We start from the raw sequence: 17,934 nt of genomic DNA on the forward strand, positions 1-17,934 counted from the left end.
AGGAGAGACTTTGTGTTTTTATTATTTATTTATATGTTTTGCTTAGCAACGACTTTTATCTTGGAAATTTCACATGGAGGCAATATTTGCTCTTTCTTTAGATTTATTTCCGGGCTCAATTGTTTTTGAATTTCTTTAGAACAGGGCATGGTATGCTGCTTTTTCAAGTCTTTTAGCCTAATTTATGATGCCGGACAGGTTCTGTTGAAGATGTATTACCTCTGAAGATCTGACAGTAATCAGGGATGGATGTTAAGACGTTAATCTTTACAATCAATGTGTTTAGTCAGTTGATTTGTGTTTTAAAATGAAGGGCAATTGGTTTTCTGCATAGGGCCAGGTTTTTGTTGGAAAACTTAAAATAAATGAAATAATAATCAAATATTGCATTTTCCATTTACCCAGGGTATCTGTCTGATTTTGAATTTAGTTTGTTGATCTTAAACATTTAAGAACGACAAAAAAGCAAAAACTAACGAAATCTGAAAAATACTTTTTTTTAAATAACCATGTAAATAAATACTCTGTTTTACTGCATAGACATAAAAATCGGCGCTTTCTACTAGTCCAAATGTCACTTTCATAAGTTCCTGTGAAAACATTACAAAGCCAAAATGTCTATTATGTTTAATTTTTCCTATTTTATTCAACTTTATTAAAATATTCCTGTTTTGTGCCTCACAGCGGATACGAGTTTGACTATGATTACTACAGGGATGATTTCTACAGCAGGTATGTGTTTCTTTCCTTTTTACTCATTTTTATTTATATTTTTTGTTATTTAGCGCACAAATCATTTTTCCTCACTCCTGCTCTTGGATAGAAATGATATATAATCAGACTTTCCATTTCTCTCCTCTGAAGTAAAATGACTACATCATAACAAACATAATGAGTTCAGTATTGAGAAGGTTTATTTCTCTCTGTTGGCCTTGCTAATGATGCTTTTATCCGCTGAATGTCAGACCATCCCCTGGTTGGTCATTTGTGCCAGCGATGGAGGGAATGCATCCTCATTCTGACATTTTCATTGGTTTGTTTACTTCCTCTGCTTTTTAATATCCAGGAGAGTTGAAACCTTTAGCTTTGGGTCATTAATGCTGTTTGGGCAATTTGACACGCCTCAAAGAGCCGAAGCAGGATTTTACTGCTGAAGACAGATACATAGGTCATCAAATGTTACCTTAGGCTCAATATAACATGCTGGAAAAAACTCGTCCTGCTCACGGTCACATCACCACCCTTTAAAAAAAACAAAGCCATTAGGAACCTTTCTTTGTCTCTTATTTGTTTGCCTTCAGACTCTTCGAGTACCACGGCCGTGTGGTTCCCCCGACCCGAGCTGTGATCCCCATCAAACGCTCACGGCTCGTTGTCCCATCCACTCGCAGAGCCAAATCCTCCTTTCCAATCAGAACCTGTTCTTCTTCCTCCTCTTCCTCCTCTTCATCCTCCAGAGCAATCATCGGCTCCTCCATCACCGGTCACAAGCGTATGTTTTCTTTCTTCTAAAATCACATTTTGGCTTTTTGTCACTTAAAAAAACATCATAATAATCTGTATTTTTGCTTTTCTGAGCCCACATAATGTCAGCTAAAAAGTCACGACTCACTTTCTAAACCATCTTCATGTCTGACAGCAAAAGATTTCAAATAGCTTGTCATCAACTGATTTTCCTGTCACCCCAGAGGTGTGACTCACTTGCTTCACATTATTCATAGATTCCCATTTCTTGGATCAACGTAAACAAAACATTGCAGGACAAAAATGACGTTTTTTTTAAGCTGAAGTGTTTGGTGAGCAAAGACTTAATTTTTATAAAAGAAAAAACAATTATTCAGGCTGAGTAATCAGCGCAGGTCTGTTGACAGGTGTGAAAGGAGGTCAGAGAAACCGTAAAAGTAGCTGATTTAGTTCTTATGTAAGATGTAATGAAATAAACTATAATTATGCTTTATTTGTTTTCTCTAAGCATAAATGAGCTCAGAGACATAAACTGCTTGATTTGGACCAACTAAGAGTTTATTTTATAGCCTGCTGTAGTTTTCCCCCATTTTGTTTGAAGCATATTCCCCAAAAAACAAGATTTTACAAAGATAATTTAAGTAATGCATTTGGTTAAAGGTGTGGTTCACTGAAAACCCATTTTTAATCATTGTTCCTGATTAAAATAGGTCACTCTGAGCTTTTCATGCACACTGAACATGAAAATAGTCTCCTACACCTAGCTCTTGCATTAGCTTCTGATAGAAAATAGATGGTGAAACTCTAGGTTTTAAAAAGTCTGACAGATGACACTGTCACTTAACATTCATGGACTTGCCTATCTTGACTCGTGATGCTTATGTTGTTGGTTTAACATCTAGGAAACAGCAGAGAACTTCTCGGCTAGTAGAAACTCACCATTAGCATTAGCAACTCCACCACACAGCAGAACTCCTTCAGACTTGTGTTCTTTGTGGAGATAAAACATCAGTGTTGCAAAGTAAATGGTCAGTGGTAAGTTTGTGTTTCTTTTAGCCAATCAGAGGCGAGATGTCCAAATATCAGGAAGTAAGACACCAAATCCTATCTGAAGCTCTCCTCTGATCTGGAAATCTTCTAGTTTCTGAAACAGGTGCACCAGGGCTTATTGTACCCCGAGTACGACTTATAAGGCATTCATTCCCACAAAAGACCAATACAAATCTATTGAATAACCGAGAGAACCAAACCTTTGATTTTCCCAACAGAGTACATCTGCAGATGTTAAAGTCTGTAAAAATTTGTACTAATTAATTGCAGTTATTTCTGTTTAAACTTTAACAATGTTCAGCTCCTTTTCAGGGTTGAAAACAAAAACCCAACCGTGACAAGATGCTTATAGGTTCCCCAGTTTACTCGTCATATAAATGTTGAACAATTTACTCGGTGAGGTGTAAAAAGAATGTTTTTCTTGCCGTGTTGATGGTAATTATCACCTGACTTCTTTTCTTCTTATAGCATTTGAACACCTTTTGTCAGCTGCCTGAACATAAAATGACAGAAAGACAAAATAAGCAACTAGCTTGAGAACTGATGGTCTCTGTTTTGTTTATTGGATGCTTCTGTGTCATTAAATGATATTTTATTCAGGTTCTCATCAGTGGGAAAAGCCTTTTGGTGAAGAAAAATGAACCGGTGTTGTTAAACCTACGTAGAGTATGATGACATATTTTTAACTCAATAAACCAACGGTGTCTCGGTCACATGTAGCAGCAAAACTATGGTGCTGCTGCATCACATTTTTTCATGCTTTTGAATGTGATTATCTTTATTCTCACAGTGAAGACAGACCAGCTCCTAACAATCAAGAAGGAGCTTTCGCAGATCAAGACAAAGATTGACTCGCTGCTCGGGAGGTTGGAGAAGATCGAAAGGCAACATCGCTCTGATGCCGGTGAGACGTGGCAGGGGGGGGAACCTGTCTGCTGGAGCAGAAGCCATGAATATATTTACCATGTGCACTTGGAGAAGAAACCTTGATTGCATGTTATTAAAAATGAGATAAAAATCACATCATATCAAATTAAAGCAGATTTTAAATAGTACAGAAATAAATTGTGTTCTGCTGTCAACTGAAATCTGTCTGTATTTTACTTTTACCAGAGCTGCAGAGGAAACAGGAGGAAATGTGTGAGCGTTTCCATGGTGATGCAGAGGACCACTCTGGAGGAGAGGAGGTGGGAGGGACAACCGAGGTGGAGGCAGGCGAGATGACTGACGGTGGTGAAGATGACTTTGAAGATGAAGGCACCAGTGACATGGTGAGCAGGTCGAGGTGACCATGTGCAGAGCGAGCAACGCCGACTTTTTTCCAGCCCTTCTGATGTGTAAATTTGTGTAAATGGCTTGTTCAAGAGCCTCCATAGATTTCCCTAAAACAGCTCTGATTTCCTTAAACTTGTGGTAATTTTGCATAGCATGGGTGTTCTTGCTACCCCTGGATGCATCAAAACTGCTACACTTACTTTGTAAATATGAATCAAATATGAAAATCTGGTAACTGCAGCTCATTTAAGACACGTTGGTCCGAGTTCTGCTCTGAAAGTATTATTTTTATGACTTTAAAACAGAAACCATTAAAAATGATAGAATAATGTTAATTCTTGTAAAATATATGAAAACTATGCAGCTAATTAGTTGAAATCATGTTTTAGAATCTAAAAAAACCAACTGATTTCTTTGAGGAGATAAATAAATCATTAAGCTGACATTTACTCGGATTCAAATAAAAGGTTGAAAAGGCAAACAAAGAAAAAACTGTGAGAAATTACTTTATTTTTCCTGAGAAACTGATTATTTATTTATATATACATGTCTTTCAAATAATCAGTAGTTCTGCTAATGTAAACGAGAACTTTTGTCTTGAGATGGTTACAAGTGTAAATGATTTGTTTGTAGATAATGTGATCAGACAGGTGATGACTGGAAGCAACGAGTGGGAAAAGTATATTTAGTCGGAACAAATCAAAAGCTTCAGTTTTTCCCAATTGTAGAATTTGTATGTGAATTAATATAAGATTAAACGGTTTTGTTCGTGGTTTTGACCTTAAGCCCACCTTGAAGTTAAGATCTGCTTGTAATAATGACACAAAAACATGTAAATGAAAGTCTTTTCTAGTGTTCCTGTTGCTGTTTGACGTCCATGATGCATCCTCTATAGCTTCAGTCAGCTTTATTATATATTTTGTTGGATTGTGTTGCAGATAGAAAACCACATATCAGACATTGACAACTGAGGATGGTGAGTATTTAAAGATGTGGATCACTGAAGTGATTATTTCTGATTATAATCAAGTCACTCTGAGTTTTTCATGCAGGTTGAACATGGGAATAGTCTCCTACATCTATCTCAGGCATTAGCTTCTGATAGAAAATAGATGTTGAAACTCTAGGATTTAAAAAAGCCTTACAGATCTACGTCACACTGTCACTTAACATCCATGAACTCACCCATCTTTGCTGTTGTTGGTTTAGCGTCCAGGAAATGGCAGATAAATTTCTCGGCTAGTAGAAGATAACCGTTAGTATTAGCAACTACACCACACAACAGAACTCCTGGCGAGATGACTGATGGTGGTGACCATAAGCTTGTGTTATTTGTAGAGATGAAACATCAACGTTGCAGAGCTAACAGATTCGTTGATAGAATTGCATTGCTATTAGCCAATCAGAGAAGAGATGTCCAAATATCATGCCATGTTCTGCCTCTTTGCTCCTGCCGACTCCTCCTCGCTGATCCAGGCGCTTCTGGGCTCCCCCCTCCCTGAGTATGACTTACAAGGCATTCATTCCTACTAGAGACCACTGCAAATGTATTGATTAAAATAATTTTCAACACCTTTAATCTCTTTAATGTAAGCATAATTGCTCTGTAGAGAAACGGGCTGAGAAGCTCAGCACTGATCCAAACTACTGGAGACCCACAGTTTCCATTTTTACAGAGAGACGGAGAGAAACAGCTCATGTCTCTGCAGTTTAATCCACTTCACTGTTTTTCTAAATGACCTGTCATTCTGTCTCTGTGGGGACAAAAAGTAAAGGCAGCTCTTCTGCAGCGGCGATCACTGATGACTGTCAGAGCAGCTGCAGACTCAGGACCTTGTATCATCCCCATGTCTCTTCAAGTGACATTTAAATCTCCACTGATTTTCTTTATAAGAACAAATGAATGTACGATTTAACTTAACTGTTGGCTGGCATTTCCTCTCCGCTGTCCTCAAGTGCCTTTGTGAACAAAAACCTTTCTTAGGAAAAGATTCAGAGCTTTTAGAAACTGATAGAATAGAAGATCAGAATGATTTGGAACTAATTTTCATCATGTGGTAGAAGATATTTCCCCATAAACACTTAAAAGTGCAAGCAGCCTTCATGTGTCTGTTTATTGTGGCATAAGTGATTACATTTCACTACAGTTTGATTTTAATTTTCTTGTTTTTAAGGTTGAGTGGAGAAATGAAGAAAAATAAATTGTGACAGCGGATACCAGCAACACCTTCTTGAACAAGGAGGTTTGTTTAAATGAAAGGAAACAACCAGGGAAGTGACTGGCAGTAGCAGAAGAGGTTTTGTAGCTTGTTGGCCTCATCGAAACATGACTCTCTTGATGCGTTCTTCATCAAAATCAAATGCTGGGTTTAAAAATCCAGACTTCTGCAAGATCAGCTTCAAAGAGCAATGAAAAATCTGAATGGTTGCTTCTCTGAAAAATGGGGACAAAACAGTATATTGTGTGCTTAATATTTATATAATGGTCTCTATTGTACACACACACACACACACACACACACACACACACACACACAGATATATATATATATATATATATATATATATATATATATATATATATATATATATATATATATATACATACATACATACATACATACATACATACATACAGTTATAAGAAAAGAAAAGGTTTCTTTTGTTCTCATTTGCTTTTGTTTTTGTGGATTAAAAACTGACAAACCACATTTCAGGGAGTGAGTTAAATATGAATGTAAAAAAGAACTTGTGTTTTCTGCAGCTGATTATGATGTTATTTATTTTATTCTTCACTGTATTGTTTAGCTGCAGTGTCTGCTCTCTGTATTGTACGCATTTCATGTTTGTCATCTGTTTTTCACAGTAAGCATTTAAATTCTTATGTTTATGGTGATACAAAAGGTCACATTTTTTCTCCTGGCATGTTAATATGTGAATATAATGGATTTGATTTGTTTCTATCTGTTAAACAGCCATGGGTGTTAAGAGTTTTTGACATAAACTGACACCGTCTTAAAAAATGTGAGTATTGCAGTTTTTATTGTCTTAAAACAAGATTTCCAGTGATTTATTTTTCCTTTTTTTTCACAATTTAACATATTTGAGACACATCTTGACATCAAGTGTTGAAGATATATCTGCTCTATTTGTATGAAATACCAATGAAAGGATGGGGTGGAGTTGCCATGTGTGGATAAAAACTTTGACTTTACAGTTTTGGACAGTATGTCTGGAGTTGTAGTTAAAATGCTTGAAGATATAACAATTTAATTTTGCAACAAAAGCAATAAACCTGCAATCATTACTTGTATGTATCGGACACCAGCACTTGGACCAGCTCTTATGAGAGAATCCTAAGGCGTTCCCTGGCCAGGTGGGAGACGTAGTCCCTCCAGCGTGACCTGGGTCTCCCTTGAGGTCTCCTTCTGTTTGGATGTACCAGGGAGGCATCCAGGAGGCATCCTAACTAGATGCCCGAGCCACCTCAACTGGCTCCCCTCAATGTGGAGGAGCAGGGGATCTACTCCAAGCCCTTCCCTCATGACCGAGCTTCTCGCCCTATCTGTAAGCGAGAGCCCAGCCACCCTGCGGAGAAAACTAATTTTGTCCGCTTGTACCTGCAACCTCATTTCAACCACTACCCAAAGCTTGTGACCATAGGTGAGGGTAGGAACGTAGATTGACCGGTATATCGAGAGCTATCCGGTTCAGCGCTCTCTTCACCACAATAGACAGGTACAACGCCCGCATCACTGCAGATGCAGCACCAATCTGCCTATATGATCGCTTATCGTGAAGAAGACCCCGAGATAGAGTTAAGTATCTTGGGGTCTTTTTCACAAGCGCAGGAAAGAAGGAGCGCTAGATCGATTGGCAGATTGGTGTTTTCAAAAGTCCATAGCTGTCCAAATAAATCACTATTTATATTTATGATGTGGGGTTGCTGCAGCTGGTCAGGTCTAGATTCAACGACATTAAGTTCCCAGAGAATGAAGTCAGATGACTACTTACCAGGTTAATCCATGAATGGGTTGTTTCTTCTCTGATGGCACGGGCATATTCCAAGAAGACAAAGGCTGGATTAAAAGGACTCGAATAACAAAAGAGCTCAATGAGCCTGAGCCATTATTTGCACGCATGGATTGACCACCGCAAAGTCAGAATTTGTACATTGGATTCTCCCATCATCAATACAACATCTAGTAAAAAGTTAATGCAATGCTGGATGAAAATCAACCTTGTGACCCTGCAGAAGCAATGTGGCATTGTTGAAACTATTCTACAGTGAATGTGAGCCATAATCAAAGCTAAAGGTGGTCCAACAAATGTTCTATAGTGTTTAACTACTTTTATGACGCCAATTATTTTGGTGGGCAGCTGTGCACTTACAACTCTGAATTAAATAAGGCGAGACAAGCCCTTTTCTCCAAAGTAATTGTTGATAATATCAACAATTCCTGTGTTCTGTTTGCTACTATTGAGAGGTTAACTAATCTCCCAACACAGCTAAACCCTGATTTCATATCCCAAATTAAGTCTAATGAGTTTGCATCATTTTTCAATGAGAAAATAATAAACATCAGATCAGCCATTTATTACTCCATGTCCACCAACACAACCAGACCACAGCTACAGCCACACGACAACTCTCTGACTTGAATGCCAGCTTTCAGTGTGATTAGTGCTAAAACACTAGAGGACATGGTTAAGACCTTAAGCTCATCTGCTCAACTACTTGCTTTCTGGACAACCAACTAACTTCTTCAAAAATGTTTTTAGCTGCTTAAAAGCTGATGTACTGAAAATTGTTTACCATTCCCTAATATCAGGGATTTTTCCCAAATCACTGAAAACTGCTGTGCCTCTTCTGAAGAAAAGGAAATTAAACCCCTTAGTGATGAACGACTACCAACCAATCTCTAATCTCCCCTTCATTGGGAAAATTCTTTGTTTTTTCTCTATGTCTGGTCTGGACCAGGCCCCCGCAGTTCTGGGATGAAAATGAAGCCAACAAGGAAGTTGCAATTATTTCAACAATTCACCCCCGTCTTCATTCCTCTGAAGCCAATTTGAGCAATAACCTCCATCCTATTCTTCTTATTTCTAAAGACAACAACTTCAGTCTTGTCTCTGTTTAACTGGAGGAAGTTTGACTGCACCTAGTCATTAACTTGCTCCAAACAATGACAGCGTGAGTTTAGGGGACCACAGTCACTAGGTGGTAGAGCTAGGTAGATCTGAGTGTCATCAGCGTAACTAAGATAAGCAATATTGTTGTTGTGCATGACCTGACCCAGGGGGAGCATATTTGAAGAGCAGTGGTCCAAGAATTGAGCCTTGGGGGACCCCACATTTCATAGTAAACTACAGAATTGATTTCAAAGTACTTCTACTAGTTTATAAATCACTCAGTGGCATGGGGCCAGTATACATGTCAGATCTCCTTCAGGTATATATGCCCAGCAGGGCTCTGAGATCCTTAGGAAACAGTCAGCTGGTAGAACCTCAGGTCAGAACCAAACAGGGTGAAGCTGCTTTTAGCTACTATGCTGCACACTGATGGAATCAGCTTCCTCATGACCTGAAATGTGTCCCAACTCTAGAAACTTTTCAATCAAATTTGAAAACCTTCATGTTTTATTCAGCCTTTGAATGCTGCAAATTCTGCACTGTATTTGCTCACTATTTAACTTAGACTTTGTTACTTTTTAATTTTTAAATAGTATTTTCTGTCACGTAGATTTTAATGCTCTTGCTATTCTTACTAATGAAAAGCACATTGAATTGCCTCTGTGTATGAAATGAGCTATAAATTAAGCTGCCTTACGTTGCCTTGCTCAAAATCAGTGAAACTCATAAGAATAGCCGGAAGCATTTATTTAAGCTTCGCTCTCATAGTATGGACTCAGTAGTTCATACTTTTACTTACAGTAGGTGTCTTTAAAACTACTAAACATGTCCACCTAAAATATAAAACACAGCCGCTGCCTTCCCTTAATCCCTCTGCTTTCAAACTGCAGCAGTAAAACATTACAAAACACTAAAAATGAATCTGCCATGGTTTAATAAATACAAACTAAATGTGTGAACTTGTAGGGATCTACAGCTCTGTGCTAACAAGGACTATGTTTTTTAAAGCCTTTTATCAGCTCAATGCAGGCATTTTTAACAGAGTGGTGTTTGAGGGTGAACTTCTGCAGAGAGGAAAAATAGAGAAAAATTATTACATGCATTTAAAAATTGACATCAATATGAGGCTACATCTAAGTTATTCAGTAGTTGATATCGTAATAGGACTGAAATGTGAAAGAAACAACAAATAATGTTAAATATAAAATTAAAACACTAAAGATTAATGCGTTCAGATTCACATTGGCTCTACGAAAATAAACCTTTTCTCCTTTTTTTAAATCTGGTGTCCTTGAAAATGAGACATGGTGGCCTGGCATTTCTAATTCAGTCACTTTGTTAGCACCAGATCATCATTTTTACAGGTTAAGGAGGGCCACTGGCTGGTTTGCGGGTATATTTAGTTCTATCACAGCTGGCCAGCAGCCAGTGACTACAGTCATCCGTCATGCAGCTCCCATTATATGGACAATGCTCTGCTATGATGAGCTGAATCCATCACTGGCACGTGGAACTGCTGGAAACGTATGAGAATATTGGGGGTCAGGATATTTTTAATCAGCTGTGATTAACCAAAGGCTCGTGCAAAAGATGTAAAGCTCACAGTGAGCATCACTTCAAAGATCTGAGGTGAGCACAGAGCCAAAGTCCTGGGGCCTCATTTATCAAGCTTGCTTACGCACAAAACGGGGTCGGAAAACTGCGTAAGCAACTTTCCATGCGAACTTTGGGATTTATGAAAGAAAACTTAGCGGAAAAATGTGCGCAACTGTATACTGTTGATCTAAAGTGGAATTACCCTGTGGAAACAGCAATTTTCCATTTTAGAGCATTTTGAAATCACTGAAAGTTTTGTCGTATATGGGCAATTTAAAAAGGCCTTTATTTTGGAAGGCAACATCAGAATAACTTGATATTGATATAGTATCACTGTGGGGTTGTATACTGTTGATCTAATGTGGAATTAACCTGTGAAAACAGCAATTTGCTATTTTAGAGCATTTTGAAATCGTTAAAGGTAGGTCAATTGTGGACAATTTAAAAAGGCCTTTATTTTGGAAGGCAACATCAGAATGACTTGATATTGATATGGTATCACTGTGGGGTTGTATACTGTTGATCTAAAGTGGAATTACCCTGTGGAAACAGCAACTTTCCATTTTAGAGAATTTGGAAATCACTGAAAGTTTTTTCAAAGTTTTTTGTTAATAATTTCACCATTTCACCATCGGATCGCTTATAAAGTAATAGCACACCTCCCACGGCCGAGCCGTTCGTTTTGATGTATAATTTGTGGGGATGCACGCTGCCGTTGGAGCCGCATTAAGGTCCATAGAAGAAAAATAAAGGACATTAATGTTGAAAACTCCCCAGGTGCATAACAGCAAGGACCCTGCTTGCTGCTGCTGCAGCAGGTTCCTTAATAAATAAACTGATTAACTAAAATGAAATCAATTTTAAGTGGCATGGGGCCAGAATACACGTCAGATCTCCTTCGGGTGCACACACCCAGCAGGGCTCTGAGGTCTGCACACAGGGAATCAGCTTTCTCATGACCTCAAAGGTGCCCCAACTCTAGAAACCTTTAAATCAAAATTGAAAACCTTCATGTTTTCCTCAGCTTTTGAATATGTTCTTATGCTGCACCTTCTACACTGTATTTGCTTGTATTTCTTTTTAATCTTTAAACTGTATTTTCTGTCACGTTGATTTTAATGTTCTTGCTCGAGGAAAGCAAATTAAATTGCCTCTGTGTGTGAAATGTGCTATATAAATAAAGCTGCCTTTCCTTGCCTTGCTAATATTAGTTTAAATTAAAAGAGCCTAAAAGAAATTTATGGTTTCTAGGGTTTTTAGAATTTTTGTTTAAAAGGATTTCAAAATAAAAGCATTCTTTGGTATGATTTCAGCTTCATTTTATTTGGAAAGGACACATTCTATTCAAATTGGCTCTATTGTCCCTTTGTGACATCATCATTCCATATAGGTCTGAGCACAGCAGTTGCAGCCAGTCAGCGGTCCTGTCAACACCTCTAAAGGAGCTAATCGATTTTCATACAATTTCACAGAACTGTAACAAAGACACAATGCATTCAGTGCCAACAACCTCTGTTGGGAAAAAAAACAGCTATTACTACACTGACAGAAAAATTCAAAGGAATTTCAATCAAAATCCCAGACCAAGTATGATGAACTATTCTGGTAGTCAAGGTGTCAGATTTACACCACAGCATAGACCATATCATAATGAGGAACAATTTTATTACAACGGAAATCACTGTCCTCCACAAAATATGAACCACGATTCAATTAATCATTGGAAGATGGAAAACGTTCGTTCTGGGCCTCACCCTGGCCCATGGCGTGAGTACAACAGAGTCCAGCCATGGCAGGGACCATATCATAATGAGGAACAATTTTATTACAACGGAAATCACTGTCCTCCACAAAATATGAACCACAATTCAATTAATCATTGGAAGATGGAAAACGTTCGTTCTGGGCCTCACTCTGGCCCATGGTGTGAGTACAACAGAGTCCAGCCATGGCAGGGATCATATCATAATGAGGAACGATTTTATTACAACGGAAATCACTGTCCTCCACATAATATGAACCACAATTCAATTAATCATTGGAAGATGGAAAACGTTCGTTCTGGGCCTCACTCTTGCCCATGGCGTGAGTACAACAGAGTCCAGCCATGGCAGGGATCATATCATAATGAGGAACGATTTTATTACAACGGAAATCACTGTCCTCCACATAATATGAACCACGATTCAATTCATCATTGGAAGATGGAAAACGTTCGTTCTGGGCCTCACCCTGGCCCATGGCGTGAGTACAACAGAGTCCAGCCATGGCAGGGACCATATCATCACAGATCCCCTCAGAAACAAATATACGCAGGTCCAAGGGATCCTAACTGGCAGCCATTACCTCACCCAAATCATCATGAAATGAGGGTAAATCCTAACAGAATTCAACATTTTGGTCCCCAAAACTTTCCTCAGAGACCGCCTTTGGCACAAAACCATAGGTATCTGAGGAATCATAATTCACAGCCATTGCCCCTTAAAAATTATCACAAAATGAGGTTCAATTCTAACAGAAATCAACACTTTGAAAACCAAAATGAAGATTTTAGTAACCAATTATCAGATTTTAGACCAGAGACGATAGCAGAAACTGTCTTCGACGATCAAATTTCAGACTGTAGCACAGAGACAGTAGTAGAAACTGTCTTTCAAGAACAAACCCAAGATTGTGTTGCGGAGATGGTTCAAGAAACTGTCTTTGAGATACAATTATCAGATTTTAGACCGGAGACGATAGCAGAAACTGTCTTTCAAGAACAGTCCACAGAACGTATTGTGGATGCACTTCAAAAGACAGTCCTATTTGACGAAAATTCACTTAAAGGCATAAAAGAGAACATTGAGAAGACAAAAACTTTGGGAAGCGTCTTAGGCAGTACACTCCAACAAATGGAGGAAATTCTGAAGGAAACTAAAGACAGAAAGACAAAAAAGAAAAAGAAGAACTGGTTTCAAAGGCTTTTTTCCAAAAAATCTGCCTCAGCCTGTCTCTTTTGTCTCCCAGTCGCTTGCATGTGTGCACTAGTCGTATTGTTCCTGATTCCTCTATTGTAGTTCAAAATCATATCTCAGCCTGCCAGTTTCTCTTCATTTAGTCTAGTCATTTCTAGTCCCCAGCTGGTGCTAGAAATTTTTTTTCAACTTGTTCTTTTTTACAAACCAGTTTAGAATATTTAATCTTAGTTAGTTAATTTGTTTGTTTGATTAACTTTAGTTAGAAATCTGATTTTAACACTGAGCAGTGCCATAAATTCAGATTTACCAGTTGGTTAGGTTCAGATTTCAAAAACAAATTCTGTCACGGTCTGGGGTTTTTTCACACACTAATTGGTGTAGAGTCTCATCTCTCCTCTGCAGGTGGGCGTGCCTGGAAGTTGGGAGGCTGCAGGTAATCTGCTGATTAGCTGGCCAGGGATATTTAAGCTCCTGAGAGACGCCTTCACTTTGCTGGATGATTAACTCAACTTGGGTATTTCTCCTAACAGCCAAATCCAAACTAAGCTTTGATTTTGAGAATTTCTGGGTTATGGATTTTTGATTTTTGAGATCTCTGTGTTTTTGACTGCTTGTTTTGCCTCCTGCAGATATCACCTATCAGTTCACCTCGTTTGCTGCTACCAACCTGGTTTCTTCACTGTCCACTCGTCTCTCAGCGTCCTCCTCTGGTCTTCCCACTCCAGGCTGCCCACCCTCCCTCCTGAATCACCATTACCCTTCATGCTCAGCTCCCTCCTCATTTGGACTCCAAGCTCATCAGCCTCCAGTAAGCCTCCTGCCCTCCCCAGACCGGTCACTCCTCCCTCTCTCACGAGCTCTCACCTCCAACCTGTAAGTTCCATCAGATCCAACATTCAGATTTCCGAGTGCCAGACCTAACTCTCCCTGTTCCTCCAGGATTCTCCACACCCGAACCTCGCTTCTCTGCCGAATACTGCTAGACTTCCTAGCAGCTCCTTCTGTTCTCCTTTTCTAATAAATTATTGTTTGCAATCTTCTTTGACTCTGTGGACTGATTCTGTATGTCGTGGGTTAGGCATCTACCACACAACATGACAGAATCATCCAGCCAGAATCCTAACCTCAGTACCGAATCAGTTCCACCTGTTATCACCGAAACCTTATCACAACACAGTTTAGCCCTTCATTCCCTCACCAAACAACTGTCAGACGCTAACCAGACTCTGTTTCAGTTGGGTGCGATGGTTAAACAATTAAGTGAACAGCTCACCAATCCAGAACCCTCTGCTCCGAGTCCGCCCGGACCCGTTACCTCGGCACCATCCATCCCGGCCAACTTCCGGGTTGCCTTGTCTCCTCCCCCCGAGACGTTCGACGGGGATCGAAACGTTTGTAGAGGTTTCCTCCTCCAGTGTAACTTGGCTTTCCAACGCTCCCCGGAGTCTTTTGCAACCGACGCAGCCAAGATTTCCTACATTGTCGGATTACTGCGCGGCAAGGCCCTCAGGTGGGCAGAAGCCAAGAGCCGCTCTCCGAACTTCCTTGCGGGCCCATTTACTGAGTTTTTATCCGAGTTTAACTTGACATTTGACAAATCCGAGCCCGCCTCAGAGCTAGCAAAACAGCTCTGGAACCTCCGCCAAGGCAAGCAATCAGTGGCTGACTTCGCCATCGAGTTTAGGACCCTGGCATCGGCTTCCACTCTCGACGAGGATTCATTAAAAGGGGCGTTTTCACAAGCCTTAAACGAGCGCCTCCAAGACCAGCTGGCTTTCTGCCAGGAACCCACAAACCTGGAGGACTTGATAATGCTCTGCAACCGGATCGAGAGGAGACTGAATGACCGTCATAAAGGTAACAATTCGTTTTTTCATCTTCAGACCCATACTCAGTCCAGGGCGGCCCAACCAGCACCATCCTCTCTCCCCAGCGAACCCATGCAGTTGGGCCGGGCTAGACTAAGCCAGGAGGAACGAGATAAAAGAATGAGATCTGGTCTTTGTTTGTACTGTGGCCTAGCTGGCCATTTCGTGTCTGACTGTCCCAAGACTTTAAACTCCAGAGCCCACCAGTAGAACCTAGGATACTGGTGGGCGGTTCATCTGCACTCATGAAGTCTCGGTGTGCTTTAGACTGTTCTTTAACCTTCAGTAAAACCTCAATATCCACCCGAGCCCTGATTGACTCTGGATGTGAACAGAACCTATTAGACCAACTACTAGTTGATCGGCTCGGCATAACCACTATTCCACTCGAGGCCCCAACGAGGGTTGTTTCTTTAGATGGCAGCTTCCTAACCTCTATAACCCATAAAACTGTTCCGGTTAACCTCTCGATCTCTGGCAATCATCATGAAACACTGACCTTTTTTGTTTTTCCATGTCACCAGTCAGAAATCGTCTTGGGGCATCCCTGGTTAAGTCTCCACAATCCCCGCATCAACTGGGTGTCTAACAGGGTGGAGGAATGGAGCAACCAATGTCACGTTTCCTGTCTGGGCACAGCTCGAATCCGCTCTGAGTGCAGAACCCCTGAACAACCACCTCCCGATCTCACTGGTGTCCCCAAGGAATATTTCGACCTACTGCAGGTATTTTCAAAGGATAAAGCTTCCTCCTTACCCCCCCATAGGCCTTTTGATTGTGCTATAGACTTGTTTCCTGGAGCTCCTCTTCCATCTAGCCGTCTCTACAACATCTCAAGACCAGAACGTGAGTGTATGGAAAAATACATCTCAGAATCACTCTCAGCTGGCATAATCCGACCGTCTACATCCCCTCTGGGAGCGGGGTTCTTCTTTGTTACAAAGAAGGATGGCACTCTCCGACCATGTATCGACTATCGAGGACTCAACCAGATAACAGTAAGAAACAAATATCCATTACCTTTGTTATCGTCAACCTTTGAGCCTGTACAAGATGCCTCCATCTTCACCAAACTCGACCTGAGGAACGCATACCACCTCGTCCGAATAAAGGAGGGTGATGAATGGAAGACGGCATTTAAGACACCAGTGGGACATTTCGAGTATTTGGTAATGCCGTTTGGGCTCACCAATGCCCCAGCTGTTTTTCAGTCTTTGGTGAACTCGGTTTTGGCTGATTTTGTGAACAAGTTTGTTACTGTGTATCTTGATGATATCTTGATTTTTTTCGAGGACACCTGAAGAGCATTCCAAACATGTCCGTGCTGTTCTCCACCGCCTTTTGGAAAATCGCCTCTACGTGAAAGCGGAGAAGTGTGAATTCCATGTCCCGAGTGTGAAGTTCCTGGGTTTTGTTCTGGAGAGTGGGAGACTGGGACCAGATCCTGAGAAGGTCCAAGCGGTACAGAGCTGGCCAACACCCACAACACGTAAGGAGCTGCAAAGATTTCTGGGTTTTGCAAATTTCTACAGATGTTTCATTAAGGGCTACAGCCAGATTGCCAGTCCGCTGACTCAGTTAACCTCCATCAAGAGACCTTTTGTTTGGGATTCCACAGCCGAGAGTGCCTTCTCTGCCCTCAAAGACAAGTTTACTCAAGCACCGGTTCTTACCCGACCAGATCCCTCTCGGCAATTCACGCTCGAGGTGGATGCATCGGATACAGGTGTGGGTGCCGTCCTATCCCAGGTTTCTCCCTCAGACCACCGTCTCCACCCCTGTGCTTTTTTTTCCCGGCGCCTCTCCCCAGCCGAGAGAAACTATGATGTGGGGGACCGGGAGCTCCTGGCCATGAAACTCGCCCTGGAGGAGTGGAGGCACTGGTTGGAGGGAGCTGAGCACCCCATCATCATATGGACAGACCACAAAAACCTAGCCTATTTGAAGGAGGCAAAGAGGTTGAATCCCAGACAGTCTAGGTGGTCCTTGTTCTTTTCACGGTTCCATTTTGTCCTCTCTTACAGACCAGGCACTAAGAACATCAAACCGGACGCCCTATCCCGACAGTTTTCGGCTGACTCCAATCCAGAACCAGCATCCATTCTCCCTCCTGACTGTGTCATTGGGTCTGTAACCTGGGAGGTCCGAGACCAAGTACTTGAGGCCCTCAAGACCACTCCGGGCCCAAGCAAGGTACCCCCAAACACATTATTTGTTCCCCCTTCGGTCAGAAGCAAGGTAATCCACTGGGGGCATACAGCTAGGTTTTCTGTCCATCCTGGGGTTAGTCGTACGGTAGCATTGATCAGACGGACCTTTTGGTGGCCAACTATGTTTAAGGACACTAAGGAGTACATTGCCGCCTGCCAGACCTGTGCCCGCAATAAGACCAGTAATCAATCACCCTCTGGCTTACTCAACCCATTACACGTTCCGTCTAGACCATGGTCCCACATCGCCATGGATTTTGTAACTGGCCTGCCTCCTTCTCGTGGCTTCTCAGTAATCATGACAGTAGTTGACCGTTTTTCTAAGGCTTGCCATCTCATCCCCTTAAAGGCCCTCCCTTCAGCTGCAGAATCAGCTGC

The 17,934-nt window shown here is 41.0% G+C and overlaps 1 protein-coding gene across 4 annotated transcripts in view; it reads left to right on the top strand.

Annotated features, from left to right (window-relative positions):
* Positions 1 to 6,816, top strand: part of ralyl (RALY RNA binding protein like) — a 47,310-nt gene extending 40,494 nt beyond the window's left edge. For all 4 annotated transcript variants that reach the window (XM_015956377.3, XM_015956379.3, XM_054741940.2 and 1 more), the window contains 6 exons: positions 685 to 732; positions 1,302 to 1,492; positions 3,305 to 3,418; positions 3,628 to 3,785; positions 4,728 to 4,765; positions 5,964 to 6,816. In XM_015956377.3, the coding sequence (XP_015811863.1) occupies positions 685 to 732; positions 1,302 to 1,492; positions 3,305 to 3,418; positions 3,628 to 3,785; positions 4,728 to 4,760 (544 nt within the window). In that variant the 3' untranslated portion in view covers positions 4,761 to 4,765; positions 5,964 to 6,816. The remainder of the gene's footprint in view (positions 1 to 684; positions 733 to 1,301; positions 1,493 to 3,304; positions 3,419 to 3,627; positions 3,786 to 4,727; positions 4,766 to 5,963) is intronic.
* The last annotated feature ends 11,118 nt before the right edge of the window (positions 6,817 to 17,934 follow it).

Source organism: Nothobranchius furzeri, chromosome 11 (genome assembly GCF_043380555.1).
Source record: "Nothobranchius furzeri strain GRZ-AD chromosome 11, NfurGRZ-RIMD1, whole genome shotgun sequence".
Classification (NCBI taxonomy): Eukaryota; Metazoa; Chordata; class Actinopteri; order Cyprinodontiformes; family Nothobranchiidae; genus Nothobranchius; species Nothobranchius furzeri.